At 40.7% G+C, this 16,801-nt stretch overlaps 1 protein-coding gene across 4 annotated transcripts in view; it reads right to left on the bottom strand.

Annotated features, from left to right (window-relative positions):
• The window catches only part of RNASET2 (ribonuclease T2), a 34,376-nt gene extending 18,079 nt beyond the window's left edge, over positions 1–16,297 (bottom strand). The window contains exons 1-5 of one of the 4 annotated variants that reach the window (XM_042445157.1): positions 16,127–16,297; positions 14,448–14,610; positions 8,613–8,718; positions 5,752–5,818; positions 1,250–1,305 (exon numbers count right to left, since the gene is read on the bottom strand). In XM_042445157.1, the coding sequence (XP_042301091.1) occupies positions 1,250–1,305; positions 5,752–5,818; positions 8,613–8,701 (212 nt within the window). In that variant the 5' untranslated portion in view covers positions 8,702–8,718; positions 14,448–14,610; positions 16,127–16,297. Of the gene's footprint in view, positions 1–1,249; positions 1,306–5,751; positions 5,819–6,395; positions 6,581–8,612; positions 8,719–12,228; positions 12,300–14,447; positions 14,611–16,126 lie in introns of those variants that run through there. The other 3 variants (XM_042445155.1, XM_042445156.1, XM_042445158.1) reach the window with 3 other exon arrangements.
• Between the last annotated feature and the right edge of the window lie 504 nt (positions 16,298–16,801).

Here is a 16,801-nt window from a genome sequence, read left to right as displayed (position 1 = left end):
TTTTCCGCTTATATTTGGGGCCACGGTGTGCGTCCACTGTGGCCCCAGGGCGATCAAGCTCGGAGTGGTTTCTAGCCACTCCTTCCTGCCTGTCTGCTTCTCCGCTTAGTTAATACAAATTCAGCTGGGATTATTATTAAAAATTCTGATTGAAAACATTACATTCTATACTAGAAGCAGGATTCTTTTTAAGCCTTTATAAAGTTCCAAGTCAATATGTTTGCTAAAAATGTTTGCTGGAAGATAGTATGTTAGCACAGTTTTAGCTTCCTTCCATTTTTTTTCAAGAGGAGGAATAAAAATACAAAACATGAGCAACAACACAAAGTTCTCAAAACCACCCACACAACATATTATTAAAACAAACAGTTGAGAAATTTCTCTAAAGTTTCAAATGCCTTTCAGGATCCAAAACCAAGTGCCAACATCTCTTATTTCATCTTTTAACATAACAAGTCATGTCATTTTTTGTAAAAGACAAAGCTGAATGACAGTGTGAAGAAATGAGTGGCAAACCATTTCTTTCAGCCATGAGATGTTTATCCATTCTTGCATTTTTTAACAGAGGCAAAGACAGTGACAGCCAGTGAGTCTGTAGGTCTTGGTCCTCCAAGTATTTTGAACATCAACTCCCAGAAGCCCCAGCCAGCTTGACCAACTGTCAGGAATTCTGGGAGGTGAAGCCCAAAACGCCTGGAAGACCAAAATTTGGGAACTACTGGTGTAAGCAATACTCTGGAGACTTAATCAAAATACTGTGATTATGCACAGCTCCTTGCCTGCCCCATGAATTTCAAGATAGTTTAATAATCCAAATGGATAATATGTATTAGTAACATTTTTCTCTAGTCCAAGGGGGAGCTATCAGCTTGGCCATACATCATACACAGTCGCTGCACTAAATCATAAATTATTTAAGAGAAACAAATGGCATAAGTGTCACTAAAACCACCACTGTTTCAAGCTGAATATCCAGCGGCCAAGACGCTAAGCATCCAGCCTGATCTCAGAAGAATTCTTATTGAGGGGCTACCACAACTTAGGGGGGGGGGAATCTAACACTGCTTACGTAAATAATGAATAGTTTCCTTCCTTGTGGGTTTCTAAGACAAGACACTTCTCCAAAAATCTCGAAATGCAGGAGATATGTGAAAATCTGAAGGAACCTCTCTAGGTAATTTGGGACAAACTCTCAATTTCTAATGAAAGGTGATAGAAATAAAGAATTTCAGTAGATCTGAAATTTTACCAGAGTCCATGGATAGTCCAGTACATTAGTGGATCTTTACAATCATTGGCGTTCATCTAAAGAAAACAAATAAATAAATTTATCACTCAAAGCCAGATTTTATGCTGAACAAAACCCAGTGTAAGTAACACAAACAGCCCAAAAACTCAGTCATGATGAAGTTACATTCCCAAGGGGAAAATACTATTTTATTGCCCTCAGTGGAGCCACAACTTCTTGTATAGCAGACAGATAGATACTTGCATTTTTCAGTAACCATTTTGTAATGGAAAACGTTTGTGAAACTATTTTTGAAGGCCAGTGCCATTGTTAAATATGGTGCCAGATTTGCTTATTCAAAATATCCAGGGACTCATGAAAATAGGTGGGGTCCCAAGATAATCAAAGACAAAACAATCTATAAACTGGATTTCTGTATTTTGGGAGATATTACAACAAAGAGATAAATTAGTTTGTCAGCAAAGAAGAAGGAAAAGATGGTCATTTTTCATAATGTGAGAACTGAGTTTAAAATCTGAGTCGGAGAGCACTAGCTGCCTCAGTTTTGTACTCTTTGGCTTAGAGGCTGAACTCATGAGAATTCAAGTGCCCTTTACAAGGAGTATAAAATCCACTTGAAGTTAAACCAACACCACCCCTTGTTAATAGGAAGAGATAGGGGGTGGTTGTTTTTTCTTCCTTATAAAATATAATTTCAGGATGCTTCTACTGGAGTTATTCTTTGTCCATAAAGACTACAACCATCTTAATGAATGCAGATAAGATGCCCAAGTGACTTCAGAAACAACTTTCTTGGATGAACATGTTGCCTGATCTTTGAATTCCTGGCCAAATGTCCTTTCTGGCACCTCTTCAGGTGATTTCAGAAGATGTGTTGCTGGGCAGGGCCGGCTCATCCATACGGTGAACTAGGCAGCCTCCGAGGGCGGCAAAATTTAGGCTTGGGGGGGGCGGTTATATATTTTTTTTGCATAATTAAACAATATTAAAATGAAAACTCATTACAGCAAGCGATGTAAAAGCAAGCTATCATATGACAGTTTCTTTATATGTCTTTTCATGTCATTTTTATGTCATGTTTAGCTTTAACAAATGAAACAGCGAAAATCAAAGGGTGAAAATAATTATGAGGGGTGACAGAGGGTGCCAAAATATTTCTCGCCTAGAGTGGCCAAACACCTAGAGCCAGCCCTGTTGCTGGGAGATTGTATTCCTGGCTTTGAGTGCCATTCTCTGTAGTCTTACCTTCAGCAGGATCTGCCTCACAAGGCACTGTCATCAATAAATCACTTCTATACATCTGGTCAAAGGTCTTCTAGTTGGATTCCCTACCTCGATTCGTTCTCTGCCCCACAGAACCTCTATGTAATCCCTCTGCAATGGATCTAATGCAATACCTGGAGTTCCACCCTCTGAAATCTGTTTTGCTTCCTCTGCTCAACTTTTCAGGCTGACTGAATGCCTAGGAACACATTAACCCAATCTATACTTAACGGAATATATAAAATGTCTCCATTCATGAAATGCAAAAGTATTACATGTCAGAGAGCCTGTAACAGTTGAACTAAATTGCCCAGTTATTTATCTTCTTGTGAAGCTGTATTTGACAAACACAAATAAGCAGCCTGCAGTCATGTACTGAGCAAGCAGTTTTCAATAGTCTAATCTTGTTCCCTTCCTTCCTAAGGGCACTGTATATAAGAGCAAAGCACATAACACCATATATTGGACAGCACAGCCAGTTTGTGATCAGGCAGACACATACTGCAGCTACCAATCTTCCTTCCTATCCAGAACAACATTCTTGATTTCCCAAACATATATTCTGGATCCACAATGTTTCCTAGTTGCTACTGATGATTGGAAGGTTGAAGGAGTGGCTGCTCAAGCACTGAAAATAGATACTTATAGATTTGCAGGATTTCAGATTTAGTTTGAACATTAAGAAAGCCTTCTCAGCTACAAGAACAACTCAACTAAATGTCAACACATGACAGCTGTCTTTAATTAAAAATAAATTATGTTTTTATAAAGAAAATAATTCTAGTAATATATTTTGAAATGAAATACAATACTAGTTCCCAGATATAGCAATACAGCAAAAGTGAACCATTTTTAGTTAACATATATTAAAATATGCACTCTGTGTAAGTTTAATAGAAAAATACAATGGTTTGTAAATGAAACTGTGGTCTTATCTAGAGCAAAACTATTTTTCCCCTAAAGGCTGACTGATATAGTAATGATAGCTAAAATTCATTTTATTCTGAGGCAATGTTCTTGATTTATAGCTGTACTCTTATTTGTGCATCATTATTGGAACAGTACACATTTTACTTTTAAAAAACACACAGCTGCACTTTTGTATAAGGTACAATATTTCTATATAAATGGATTTGGAAATGTTGAACTGGAGGGCAATGCCAGGATAGTGAAAAGAGGAAGATTTCACATTGCTCTTCCCCAAATTTTGAGTCAATATGCTTTCATAATGCTTGGACAGAGCTTAGGATAAAGAAAAACCCACATAGCATTTCCTAAATGCAATACCACTGCAGTTTGTGTAGCACTTGTAGGCAGCAGAGAGAACACAATAGGATGCTTCCTCCTTGGGCCCCATGGAGTGCACACTACCCATGACAAAATGTCTTCACTAGTTCTAAAATCTTCCATGCAAAGAAGCCCATGGACAAAAATGTATGCAGTGATACTTCAACCAGTACAGTAAGAAGTTAAACCTGAACCAGTAAATTATGAAAGAACAGGCTATCATCTAATTGTGAGTTCCTGTTTTGGAGTCCATTTCTATCTGGCTAGGGCAATCAGAGGCTTTGACTGTTTCAAATTATGAAGACAGGGACTGCTGCTGAAGCTGCCCAGAGTCCATTTGGGTGGGGTCATCTTTAGGGTTTATGGCCAGGGCCACATTTAGGTTTGGAATTTCTAACATGTTATTTGGATTTAAATTTTTGGGATATTTCTCTCTTGTTAGGCCTTACTATGAATTACTCATGAACAGTTTAATCTTGATGGATATTTTTCAGCCAATTTGTATCATTATTTAAATCTTTATTTGTAATGGTTGTTGAGTTACTGCTATACTTGATTATGTAAATTTTAATGAAGGTGCTATAAACCACTTTGAGGATTGTTTCACCATGAAAAGGGGGCATACAAAAAGGGGGCATACAGTTGATACTAATAATCAACTGTGGTTCTTCAAATTGCCATTTGTACATCAGACATATGGGGTTTCTATCAAGGAGGCCATGATACTCAGTTTGCAAGACCAGAGAGGGCTTTTGATAACAGGATGACTCGATATCTCTCATTCATAGGGGTGTCAACATGCAGAGTGCCATGTTTGGAATATTAGGAGTTATAAAATTCAGGCATGGATCTACCCCACAAAGGTGGTTTTTGTTTTTGGAGAACAAGGATTACACTGGTCCCTCCACATTTGTGGTTTTGAATTTTACGGATTTGATTATTCATGGATTTTATTAATATGTTCTCTCTAGAAATATCTAGGTCCCCCAGTGCAACTCTATGGTCAACTTTAACAAAAAATCGCACTGAAAGATCTAGCGATTCTTAGAGAGAACACTCCAGTAGGCATTTATAGCTCCTCCAGCACAATTCTATGGTCAGTGTCTGGCAGATGTTGATCACAAAGATGCACTGGAGGACCTAGAGATTCCTAGAAAGGTGTTTTTTCATGTAAAAATATAGTGTTTTTGTTATTTGCAATTTTTCCACATTCACATGGGTCATGTGCCCCTAACCCTAGCGAATGTGGAGGGATGAGTGTATATTTAGTGGCTTCAACCCAAGTACATTTCCACTGAAGGAAAGACTCCTGCTGAGTTAGCAAAAGAAGACTGCACAAGAAATAGTGTTCTTCAATTTGCACAAAATCATTTACACACGCACCCTGCCCCTTTGAACTCCACAGACTGAATACCTGAATGCAGAATAGAATAGAACCATTCAAACAATGAAACTTAATTGGTTCATTTAGTTCTCTTTGAGTAAACAAATTCATTCTAGTTGGGATTATCAATTAGTTTCTGATTCATATCTTCAACTTTTTGTAACTTAATTCCCTTTGACATGATGCTATGGAAATGAAATAATGCCACCTTGAAATTCTATATTTTACACATTACTACACATTACTGCACAAGTACTAACTGACTAATATGTATCAGGCAATTTATACTAGGGAAGACACATGACTAATTGTAATAATAGCTTTTTACAGAACATTTTTTCAAGACACTTGAAATATGAATCATGCAATTCTTTGTTAGTGCCAGAAAAGGGATGAGCCACAGTTACCTGAAACACAAGTAAAAAAAAAAGAAAAGTAACACCCAACCTTAGCAGGTATATTTTGTTCACCTGAAATTTGCCCTTGCCCTTGGTCTGTAAACTCAGAAGAGAAAAAACCCTGTGAAGGACATGCTCAAGTAATGCATTCATTAAGAACAACAACTTACCTTACATACAGTTACTGGCCAATGATGAACAAAGTAGAACTTATTCCATTTATGAGGGTGACCAACACTGAAACATAAAATAAATATTTTTTTTTTTTTTAGTATTTTTAAGTATGTTCAAAATGTAGAAAAGCATCAACTACTGAAGGGGTTTCTGAACTAGGATTCCTCAGAACCCTAGGTTTCTGCAAGAGGTCACTATTTAATCCATCAGAGATGGTGGCTGAATATTTTTTAGGCTTAGATATACTAATTTGTGTGCAAGGATTACTTGATACTTAATTTTTATTTCTTTCATTTTAAAAACTATGTTAAGTCTACAGCCCACTTTTGGGATTTTTTCTTATGTAAACTTCTAAAACCAGAGTAGCTAATACAGTTTAATTAAACTAGCAAGCCCTACCAATGAGCTTGTGATTTACACACACTTTTGTTTGAAGCAACAGGTTGAAAAATTAAAGCTGCACGTGCGCTGCAGAAGTTGGTGCCATGCACTCCTGGCCACCACCTCCACTTGAGATGGGTAGAGACGGGACCAGTAGGACTCCCAAAGTGCAAACTTCGTCCTTCAGGGGAAGTGTGACCCCATCCAGGACTGGTTGGCAAATCTCCATCCCTGGACCAGGGGTTCCTATCACAAGTACCTCCATTTTCTCTGGATTCAACCTGAGTTCATTTTCCCTCATCCAGCCCATTACTGACTCCAGGCAAGGCATTCAGAGCGGAGATGCCATCTGTGGTTGCTGCAACAGTCGGGGACATAGAGAAATAGATTTGGGTGTCATCAGCATGGAGTGAAAGTGGTGGGATCCTTAGGTGGGAGTGATCATGTTCTCCTGGAGTTTGTTATACCATGGAAAGGAGAAGCCAGGCATAGTCAGACACACATTTTAGACTTTAGGAGAGCTGATTTTAGTAAACTTAGAGAAATACTGGGGGTGATCCCATGGTCAGGAATACTAAAAGAGAAGGGAGTTCAATTCTGTCTGGTTTCTTGAGACATTTCCCATTTTTCTTCCTCATTGCACTTGTTTGAAATTGTGCCTTCAGTAACTGAAGGCACAATTTCAAACAGTTCCAATGAGGAAGAAAAATGGGAGATGTCTCAAGAAACCAGACAGAATTGGGGGCATTCTTATCAAATTTGCAGATGACACCAAATTAGGAGGAGTAGCTAATACCCCAGAGAATGGGAGTAAAATTCAAAATAATCTGAATAGATTAGAAAGCTGGGCCTAAGCTAAGAAATGAATTTCAACACGGAGAAATGTAAAGTACTGCACTTAGGGCAGAAAAATGAAATGCACAGATATAGGATGGAGGACACCTGGCTGAACGAGACTACATGTGAAAGGGATCTGGGAGTCCAAGTAGACCACAAATTGAACATGAGTGAACAGTGCAATGTGGCAGCTAACAAGGCCAATGCGATTTTAGGCTACATCAATAAAAGTATAGTGTCTAGATTAAGGGAAGTAATAGAGCCACTCTATTCTGCTCTGGTCAGGCCCCACCTGGAATACTGTGTCCAGTTCTGGGCACCACAATTCAACAAGGACATTGAGAAACTGTCCAAAGGAGGGCAACTAAAATGGTGAAGGGCCTGGAAACAATGCCCTATGAGGGACCTGGGGATGTTTAGCCTGGAGAAGAGAAGGTTAAGAGGTGACATGATAGCCCTGTTTAAAAACTTGAAGGGATGTCACATTGAGAAGGGATCTAGTTTGTTTTCTGCTGCTCCAGAGAATAGGATGCAGAGCAATGGATGCAAGCTATAGGAACAGAGATTCCACCTCAACATTAGGAGGAATATCCTGACAGTAAGGGCTGTTCGACAGTGGAACACACTCTCTCAGAGAGTGGGGCAATCTCCTTCCTTGGAGGTCTTTAAACAGAGGCTGGATGGCCATCTGTCATGGATGCTTTGATAGAGAGCTCCTGCATGGCAGGGGGTTGGACTGGATGGCCCTTGCGGTCTCTTCCAATTCCATGATTCTATGATAAATGTACTCTATGTTTACCTGATCTAAATTCAAGTGATTTGGACCACAAATGGCTCTGCTGCTTTATAGTATCTTATTCTAGAAATAATATCCCAAATTCATCTTCGTAAAAACGATGTTGGGATGCATCCAGTTTGACACAAATAATTTCCCAGAAGCTAGGGAGGTGTAGGCCCCATACAGGCAAGCCAAAATAAAGGTGCTTTGGATCACTTTTGGAGGTATGCTGTTTCAATGATGCATGCATCCGGAAGCTGAGCCAGAGCCATGATCCTGTCCTAAGGAGTAGAGCGCAACTTTGGCACAGCTTCCAGACTCTTAGTATGCATGCATCATTGAAACAGCATATCTGCAAAGTGACCCGAACCAGCTTTATTTTGGCCTGTCTGTATGAGGCCATAGTTGTGATCCTTTCAATGCAGATGTTATTTATGCATTTTCTATGTGAGGGATCTAGTTAAATTCACAGACAGGATAATATCTAAAAAGGGGAGCACAACATCACTGCTTCAATCTGTGCTCCAAGCATATGGTGGCAGGCATGTAGACCTGGATTATTTGCTGACTTTCTTGAATATGATTTGTTGGTTTGAGATAGCACACCTGTGATGGATGAAAAAGAGAAGTTAAATGTACTATGAATTTCCACTCAGCCACAATGGGGGAAAGGCCACCAAATAATTCATTGTTAACAAAATCCAGCAAATTTGATGCCTACAGGGTTTCCTGTGTTGTTCACTGGCATGACCTGTGGGCTGCTTATTTAATAAAGAATACTCTTACTGTTCTTTTTATATTGCTCACTGTTTTCCTCAAGATGCTAGGTACCATTTTTGTAACACTCTACAGAGGACTTACCTATGAGCTGATGTATGCGTAGAAGCCCCATAAAAGATAGCAATCCAAAAATATGCAGCCATCAAACAGTATGGAATTAAAGGGTTCATGTTTATTTACAATATATCTGTGGAAGAGAAACAAACATATAAACATACCACATTGCTCAATCTCTATAGTTCACTTTCTGACAAATAAATGCTATGTATTGATATAGTTCAACACTACATATGTTCTGGGACTTCCAGGTAGGTTAGACGTCTCTGCTTCAGCTCCGAGGCAGAGGAAGCTATGCAGCAGAAATACTGGCTAATTAGTTGTTAATTAGCTAATAGAACTCTCTCCAGACAAGGAAGAGAGTGGGAGATCGCCCATGTGGGCTCAGGATCGCTGCTTGCTCATGAGGAGACCACTGAATTGGCAGTGTTCAAAACTGAATGGTGAGCAACGGGGGGGGGGGGGGTAACCACTTGCTAAAGCTGCTTATGTACATCTTAAAACAACACTGAACCTGCAATTTTTCCACTTTCTTAAACATTTTTAGTGATTAAATTTACATATGAAGAGAGTCCTTCCTTTTGGCTGTGAAAGATAAAAAGTTTTGGTGAGTTTTCTTTCTTCCTGTAAACAAGGTCTGAGAGAAGAAAGAAAAAGTTTATTAATAAGATTTTAATGAAATAATAAACAGTAAAAATCCAATAGGATCTGGTTTAAGAAAATGCAGAGGGGACAGTAGCTTTAAAAGACATATAGTTTTTTTATTTTGTTATTGAATTTGTTTGAGAATATTGGATATAATCTTTAAAAGACCAGTTTCAGTTACAACCCTACTTGTGTTCCTTCAGCCAGCAGACTGAGCATCAAACAAGATTTAGCAAAAGGGATACAATTTATAAGAAAAACAAATCCAATGCTTCAGCTGTACTCAAAGGAAAATATGTGCATATTTCTAAAACCTTGCTCACCACCTCACCTGTCAAGGCAATCAGAGATCAAAATTATAGTGCTCAGCTGTGCAAAGGTACTGATGTGATATGAGAGATTAACACAATTCTCCCAGCATCTGTAATAACCTAGGAAGATGTCTGTGCACATATGAAAGGAGAGGGGAAAGCCCCCAAGACAGAAATATAGCACAGTGTTTTGCCAGTATTATTTATTTATATTTTGCTTTCCCCCAGCATTGGGGCTCAAATGAGCTACAAAAATTAAAACATACAGGTAACAGCTCTCTTTGGTAAAAGCATACATGAACTTAAGATATAATTGAATAATCAATAGAATTAAAAACAATGTACATATATCAGTTAAAAGAAAGAAATTAGAGCACACTATTAAAACTCACTAAGGGGCAAAACAGACGGTCAAAAAGAGATGGCTTCCCAGCAGATTTGGAATGCGGTGTTTGACAGCAGCACACCCCCAGTCTGCTGAGAAGCCGCATGGCTGACTGCATGTGTGGCGGATCTATGGTGTTTCAGCAGCACAGCTTTTACACATGCTGTGCCAAAGAAATACTGAAAAACAACACAGCAGCGGCAGCAAAGACACCCTTTCCCCGGTGCAAAAAGAGCGGCTTTCCGCTGCTCCTTTTTGCGCCTGGGAAAGGCCTGGTTGGGGGCATGGTGTGTGGTTGCTGCAGCCCCAACCCGGCGAGCAAAGGGGTAGTGGCAAGCTGCTCCTTACCCGCCATCTGTTTCGCCCCTGAGTTTCCCCATAAGCAGTCTCTACCTGCTACAAGAAGGACATCATAGAGTGAATCAAGTTACTATCTACAGGAAGAAAATTCTAAAACCTGGGAACAGCCCCTGAGAAGATCTTCTCCCATATTTCCACCGGGTAGGCCTGTGAGGTTGGTGAGATACAAAGGACCTCATAGAATAGGTAGGCTGTGGCCCATATGCACTGACCATGCTCTGAGCAGCCCCATTCACTTTTCCCCAGCTGGTAAATTGGAATAGATACCTGTTCTCTTACTGTGGTTAACAATGAAGAAATAGCTGTATTGATCAGATGTGAAGTATGAAGGAAAGGAACTCCTCCACAGATGAATAAAGAGGCTAGAGCAAGTATGTTTGGGCTTACTATATTTGCAGACTTCATCTAACATCAGCAAGTGAATACAAGCAAAGAAACAAACATGCCCACCATCCAAAACTGAAACGTTAATTTTGAACAAAGAGGCACTTGGAGAATTATAGAATGTTAAAAGACAGTAAGGGTCACAGGTGCATAGACAGACAGCTATCTGCAAGCCAATTAAACCAGAATATTTGAATTTCAATTTTCACTTTGCTTTATGCACCAGGTTGCCTAGCAGACAACTAACTCCAATTGGATCATAAGTCAAAACAGAATTATCTATCTTATACATGGCATGTGTAGGGCAGAACAGTGTTTCAGTGCTTTTGTTTGAACAACTTCTTTAATTTCTTTTCTCAATTCTCTATTAATCTGACTGCATCAGAATTATAGGGAGTTTTTTAAAATTATGTTTCCAAAACTACATCATTGTTCTAACAAAAGATCTCCCATGAACAAAAGGGAAAGAAGGTTTAATCCAGCTGTCTTTTTCCAGCAGCAAGAAGACAATCTTGCAAACTTTTCTGATAATTCCTCTCCTCCCTCCCTGAAGAGTTGGCTTTGGAAGACTGAATGCTCCTGCAGAACAATGAGAAGGTGTTTGGGGCTACAGTGCGAGGGTCTATGAGTAAATATTGCTACCCCCACTTCCACTCCATTCTACTACCAGAAATACTCTCAGCATTGGACTCCACTGGGGATGCTCCCACTAGGAAATAAAAACTCTGGATCCAATCTCATGAGCTCAAAACATAAAATACTGTAGTAACAAAGAATCAAAATCCCCCAAAATGAATAGTAGTGATTCTACCCAAATTGCTTGGTTCTGTGGTGTTTCAAGATGCCCATTATAGTGGACCCTCAACATTCGCTGGGGTTAGCGGTACAGGACCCCCATGAAAGTAGAAAAAACACAATAAAACACTATTTTCTTTTACCTGAGAGAACACCTCTCTGGGAATCCCTAGGTACTCCAGGGCAATTACGTCATCAAGATCTGCCAGAAGTTAACCATGGTATTGCACTGGAGGACCTCCAAATGCCTAGAGAAGTGCTCTCTTTAAGAATTTCTAGGTCCTCTAGTGTAAGCTGACAACAGAGTCATGCAGGAGGATCTAGAGATTGCTGTTGTTGTGTGCCTTCAAGTCAGTTTTGACTTATGGTGACCCTAAGGTGAACTTTTCATGGGGTTTTGCCATTGCCATCCTCTGAGGCTGAGAGAGTGTGACTTGCCCATGGCCACCCACTGGGTTTCCATGCTTGAGCTGGGATTTAAATCTTGGTCTCCAGATTCATAGTCCAATGTGCAAACCACTATGCCATGCTAGGTCACAGAGACTCTTAGAGAGAACATATTAATCAAATCCATGAATAATCAAATCCACAAAAATCAAAGCTGCAAATGTGGAGGGCCAACTGTACAAAGTATTCTGTTTATTTTGTTACAGGAAGTGTAAGTAGTGTTGCAGTACTTGAACGTTTGTCTAGTGCTGTGTTCTGTTTTTAAAGCAGCAGCAAAGCTTATAGATCCCCTTACTACTGAGAGAAACTTTACCCAATGTTTAATAGTCATCTGTTTCATTTCTGCCTCATTCCAAACTATCCTCCTTTCTTCAAGGCAAGAATTAGCTGTGGTCTGGCCTCTGAAGCTAAAGATTTCAAAGCAAAACACACATCAGACTTTGTTACATTTGTTCCAATACTACAGTATTTGTCAAGAAGCTCGACAGGAAGATAACTGCCTGTAAATGAGCACACTATTTGGTTGCTCAAATGAGTGATGTAATTAAACACTATTGAATATTTAGAAAACAATATAGGCAGATGTTGCAACTGAAGACCAGTCCATATGAAATTAGGGATCATACACATTTTATCTTGCAGCAGGGGATGTTAGATAACTGTGCCAAACAGTGCACAAAATAGTTTTTTGTGGGTTTTTCAGGCTATGTGGCCATGTTCTAGCAGAGTTTCTTTCTTATGTTTCACCAGCATCTGTGGCTGGCATCTTCAGAGAATCAAGATGCCAGCCACAGATGCTGGCGAAACATCAGAAAGAAACTCTGCTAGAACATGGCCACATAGCCCAAAAAACCCACAAAGAACTATGGATGCCGGCCATGAAAGCCTTCGACTTTACAGTGCACAAAATGTTTCAGGAGATACCATCTTTTCATCCAAATAGCAGTTAGCATTTAGGGCTCTGTGGTATCCGATCAAGATCATTGCAAATACTCCTTCTGCTGCTACAAAATCTGGTTACTCTATCCAGATTCAGTATTGCTTACACACACATCCTAAACTCAGGCCTGTTACAGACTGCCAAAATAAAGCTGCTTCTGGTCTCTTTGGAGGTATGCTGTTTAAATGATGCATGCATCCTAAGAATCCGGAAGCTGCACCAAAGCTGCCCTCCAGTGCTTAGGAATGGAGTGTGGCTTTGGCGCGACCTCCGGACTCTTAGGACCCATGCATCATTTAAATAGCATACCTCCAAAGAGACCTGAAGCAGCTTTATTTTGGCAGTCTGTAACAGGCCTTAGTTACACTAACCTAGATCAGAATCCATGAATCATGTGATATAAAAACACTTTTAACAAATGATGGTTGACACCTTGTTAGTGATTTACAGATGCATAAACCCTTCACTTGCCCTTGCACTGTCTCCAAAAATCTCCCACTGCCTGACAGCTATCATGGATCCTGGGAGGGATATCTGTTTCTGCCTCTTACTGATGTGAAGGGGAGGGGAGGTGACCCAGACCATGAAGGTATGGCTGCTCTGGGCTCCTGGAGGAAGGAAATGGAGGATGCCATCTGTGAGCACACTCTCATTTGTGCCCCCCAAGATGAATACAGCTGCTACTTCATATTCTGATTTGCCTGCCTGCCTCTCTCAACTGATAAGCAACAACAGCAGCAGCTTCTCCTGGAGCTTGACAGCTGTCAGATGGTGTGTGGACAACTGGACAACTGTGTGTGGAGCTATGCACAGATGAACCAATGAATGTACACAGTATGAAAACAAATTAACATTTACCACATGATTGAGAGACTAAAAGTTCACTTAAGATTGTTGTTGTTGTTGTTGTTGTTGTGTGCCTTCAAGTCATTTCCGATTTATGGCAACTCTTTGCTTGGCGAGATTGGTTCAGGGGGGTTTACCATTGCCTTCCCCTGAGGCTGAGAGGATGTGACTTGCCCAAGGTCACCCAGTGGATTTCATGGCTGGGCTGGGTATCAAACCCTAGTCTCCAGAGTCGCAGTCCAGCACTCAAACATCATGCCATGCTGGCTCTCCAGAGGGCAGTTAATCGCTCAGTATTGTGAGCATGTCTCTCTGACAGTTCCCAGCCATGCAAAACACTTCTAGGTCCTAAAATCATATTTGTTTTTAAGCTCTGTTTTAAAGTAAATCTTAAATGGCTTTAATTCTGTTGTTATTTAATACTGGTTTAGCCTTAATTTTGTGTCTTTTTTTATTTTATGCCTTTTTGTAAGTCACCTTGTGTCCCTGTCTGGAAAAAAGGTGAGATATTAATAAAGTGATGGATGAATGGAATATAGGCGCACACTAATCACTAACCATTCCTTCTTATCTCCCGCACTAGAGGGGTCAAGAGGCTGACAAAAACTGTTGTTGTTGTCATGTCCCTTCAAGTCATTTCCAACTTATGGCGAGCCTAAGACAACCCTATCATGGGATTTTCATGGCTAGTTTCTTCAGAGGGGAGTTTGCCATTGCCATCCTCTGAGGCTGAGATTGTCACTCACCCAGGGTCATCCAGTGCATTTCATGGCTGAGTGGGGATTCGAACCCTGGTCTCCAGAGTCACAGTCCAATTCTCAAACCACTACACCATGTTGACTATGCCAAAAAGTAATCTGGTTTAAATCCAGTCAAGGCCTGGACAGGAGCCTACCTGAGACTTGTTTTCTATGGAAGAAAAGATAGGAGTATAACAGCTCAAAATCACATCTTTATGCACTTGCTGCTCATCATTTTAACCAAAATCGCTGTCAAAGAAACCGTGCAAAAAACAGTGCTATCCAAACTATACAAACCAAAGAAGTATACCATATCCTATACCTTGAGCATTAGTAACATGTTCTAACATATTTAGCTTTCTCCTCTGAGAGCTCTGGTGCCACAACAAACTCCTAATCCCAGAATTCCATAGCACTGTCATAGCAGTTAAAGTAGTGTCTTCACATCTCTACGTGTAACACCATGTGACTCGATTTGAAGCAATGATATAAATTGTACAGCTGCAGCTCTGATTAAAAGCCCAGTTAAAATAAGGGAGAGGTACATCCCTCTGTAAACTTAGTCACAAAAACATGCATCTTGAGGAAACAGACTAAGGTCCAAAACACACTGCAGAAACAATCACTTTGAGACTGCTTTAACTGCCCTGGCTCAGTGCTAGGGAATTCTGGGAACTTGTGAGCCTTCTGTCACATAGGACTGGGGCCACACCAAACTAAAGTTCCCAGGTTTCCCTAGCACAGAGCCAGGGCAGTTATTTAGATTTCCTGCATGGCAGGGGGTTGGACTGGATGGACTTTGTGGTCTCTTTCAACTCTATGATTTTATAAAGTGGTCTCAGACTGGATTTCTGCAGTATGTTTTGGACCTAGGTTAGCGGTTTGAGTGTTGGGCACTGACTCTGGAACTGGATGACCAGATGTCCTCCTTTTCCAGGACATGTCTTACCTTTCAGCCTTCTGTCCAGGAAGAATTCCAAAGTGTCCTCCATTTTGAGCATTACAAGAAGCATGGATTTGCATTTCCATGAGTGTTTTTTTTAACTTTTATCATGTCTCTCCATTTTGTAAATGAATGTCCTAATTTTTACAGTGCCTTGTCCTCCTTTGTGATGAGGACATCTGGTCACCCTGCTCTGCAGACCAGGGCTCAAATCCTAAAAACCCACAGGGGAAGGGGGAGAACCTTGGGCATGTCACACTCTCTCAGCCTCAGAGGATGGCAATGGCAAACCAGGCCTGAAAAAATCCTGCCAAGAAAATCCCATGATAGGGTCGCCACAAGTTAAAAAAATGATTTGGAGGCACACAAGAAGAAGAACAAAGTTTATGCTTCAACGTCTTGGTCACCTTAGTCTCAAACATGCTACAAGGTTGCATATACTGATGTTGCACTTACACAGAGTCAGCATGGTGCAGTGGTTTGAGTTTTGGATTAGGACTCTAGAAACCAGGGTTCATAAACCCAGCTCAGCCATGTAAACCCACTGGGACAAGTCACAGGATGGCAATGGGCAACCCCACTCTGAAGAAATCCTGCCCATTATAGGTTTGACTTAGGGTTATCCAAAGCCAGAAATGACTTGAAGGCACACAAAGGCATACGTGTCTCTATAAATAGTGGCAGAAAAGCACTTTTACATACACAGAGAGAGAGAGAGAGAAACCAAGCTGGCTTCCTGTACCTGTCTGTCCATAAAGAAACCGGGGCCGTTCTGTGGCTCTGTCTGGCTGCTGCCCTGGCTTTCCACTTCCCTGCAAGGCTGGCACTTCCTCCTCCCTGGCCCCGGTCCCTCCCCAGTCTGTCTGGCAATTGCAAAGCCAGCAGGCAACAGCCAAAGCCCTCCCTGCTGCTCCCTCTCTCTTTCTCTCCTCCCTTTCAGCCAGCGGAAGTGGGCACAGGAGGCAGCTGCGTCACCCCACAGGCCCCATGGCTCTTGCCCTGGACCTGGTTTCCCTCCTCCCCTTTGGAAAGGAGGAAGGGTGGCTGGACGATGGTCCTTTTTGATATAGTAAACCTCTGCAGCAGCACCCTGGCTCTCAAAATATCATGGGAATTTTACATTTCATATATGTGTGAGTGTGTATAAAACATGAAATGTCAAAATACCATATTTTGAGAACCAGGCTAATGTAGTGGTTTAATATATATTTATACTTCTGTTTCATATATATACTTTCATTTGCTCAAATACAGGAGAGAGGGACAAGCAGGGCTTGTGTTATTGTTCTGTGTTATATATGTGTGTGTATATATACACACATGGTTTAATATATACTGGTTCTATACACACACACACATATACAACCATATACACTTGTTCCTCCATATTCACTAGGGTTAGGGGCACAAGGCCCCC

The sequence above is a fragment of the Sceloporus undulatus genome, chromosome 1, assembly GCF_019175285.1.
Source record: "Sceloporus undulatus isolate JIND9_A2432 ecotype Alabama chromosome 1, SceUnd_v1.1, whole genome shotgun sequence".
NCBI lineage: Eukaryota > Metazoa > Chordata > Lepidosauria > Squamata > Phrynosomatidae > Sceloporus > Sceloporus undulatus.
This window is presented reverse-complemented; position numbering and strand designations above follow the sequence as displayed.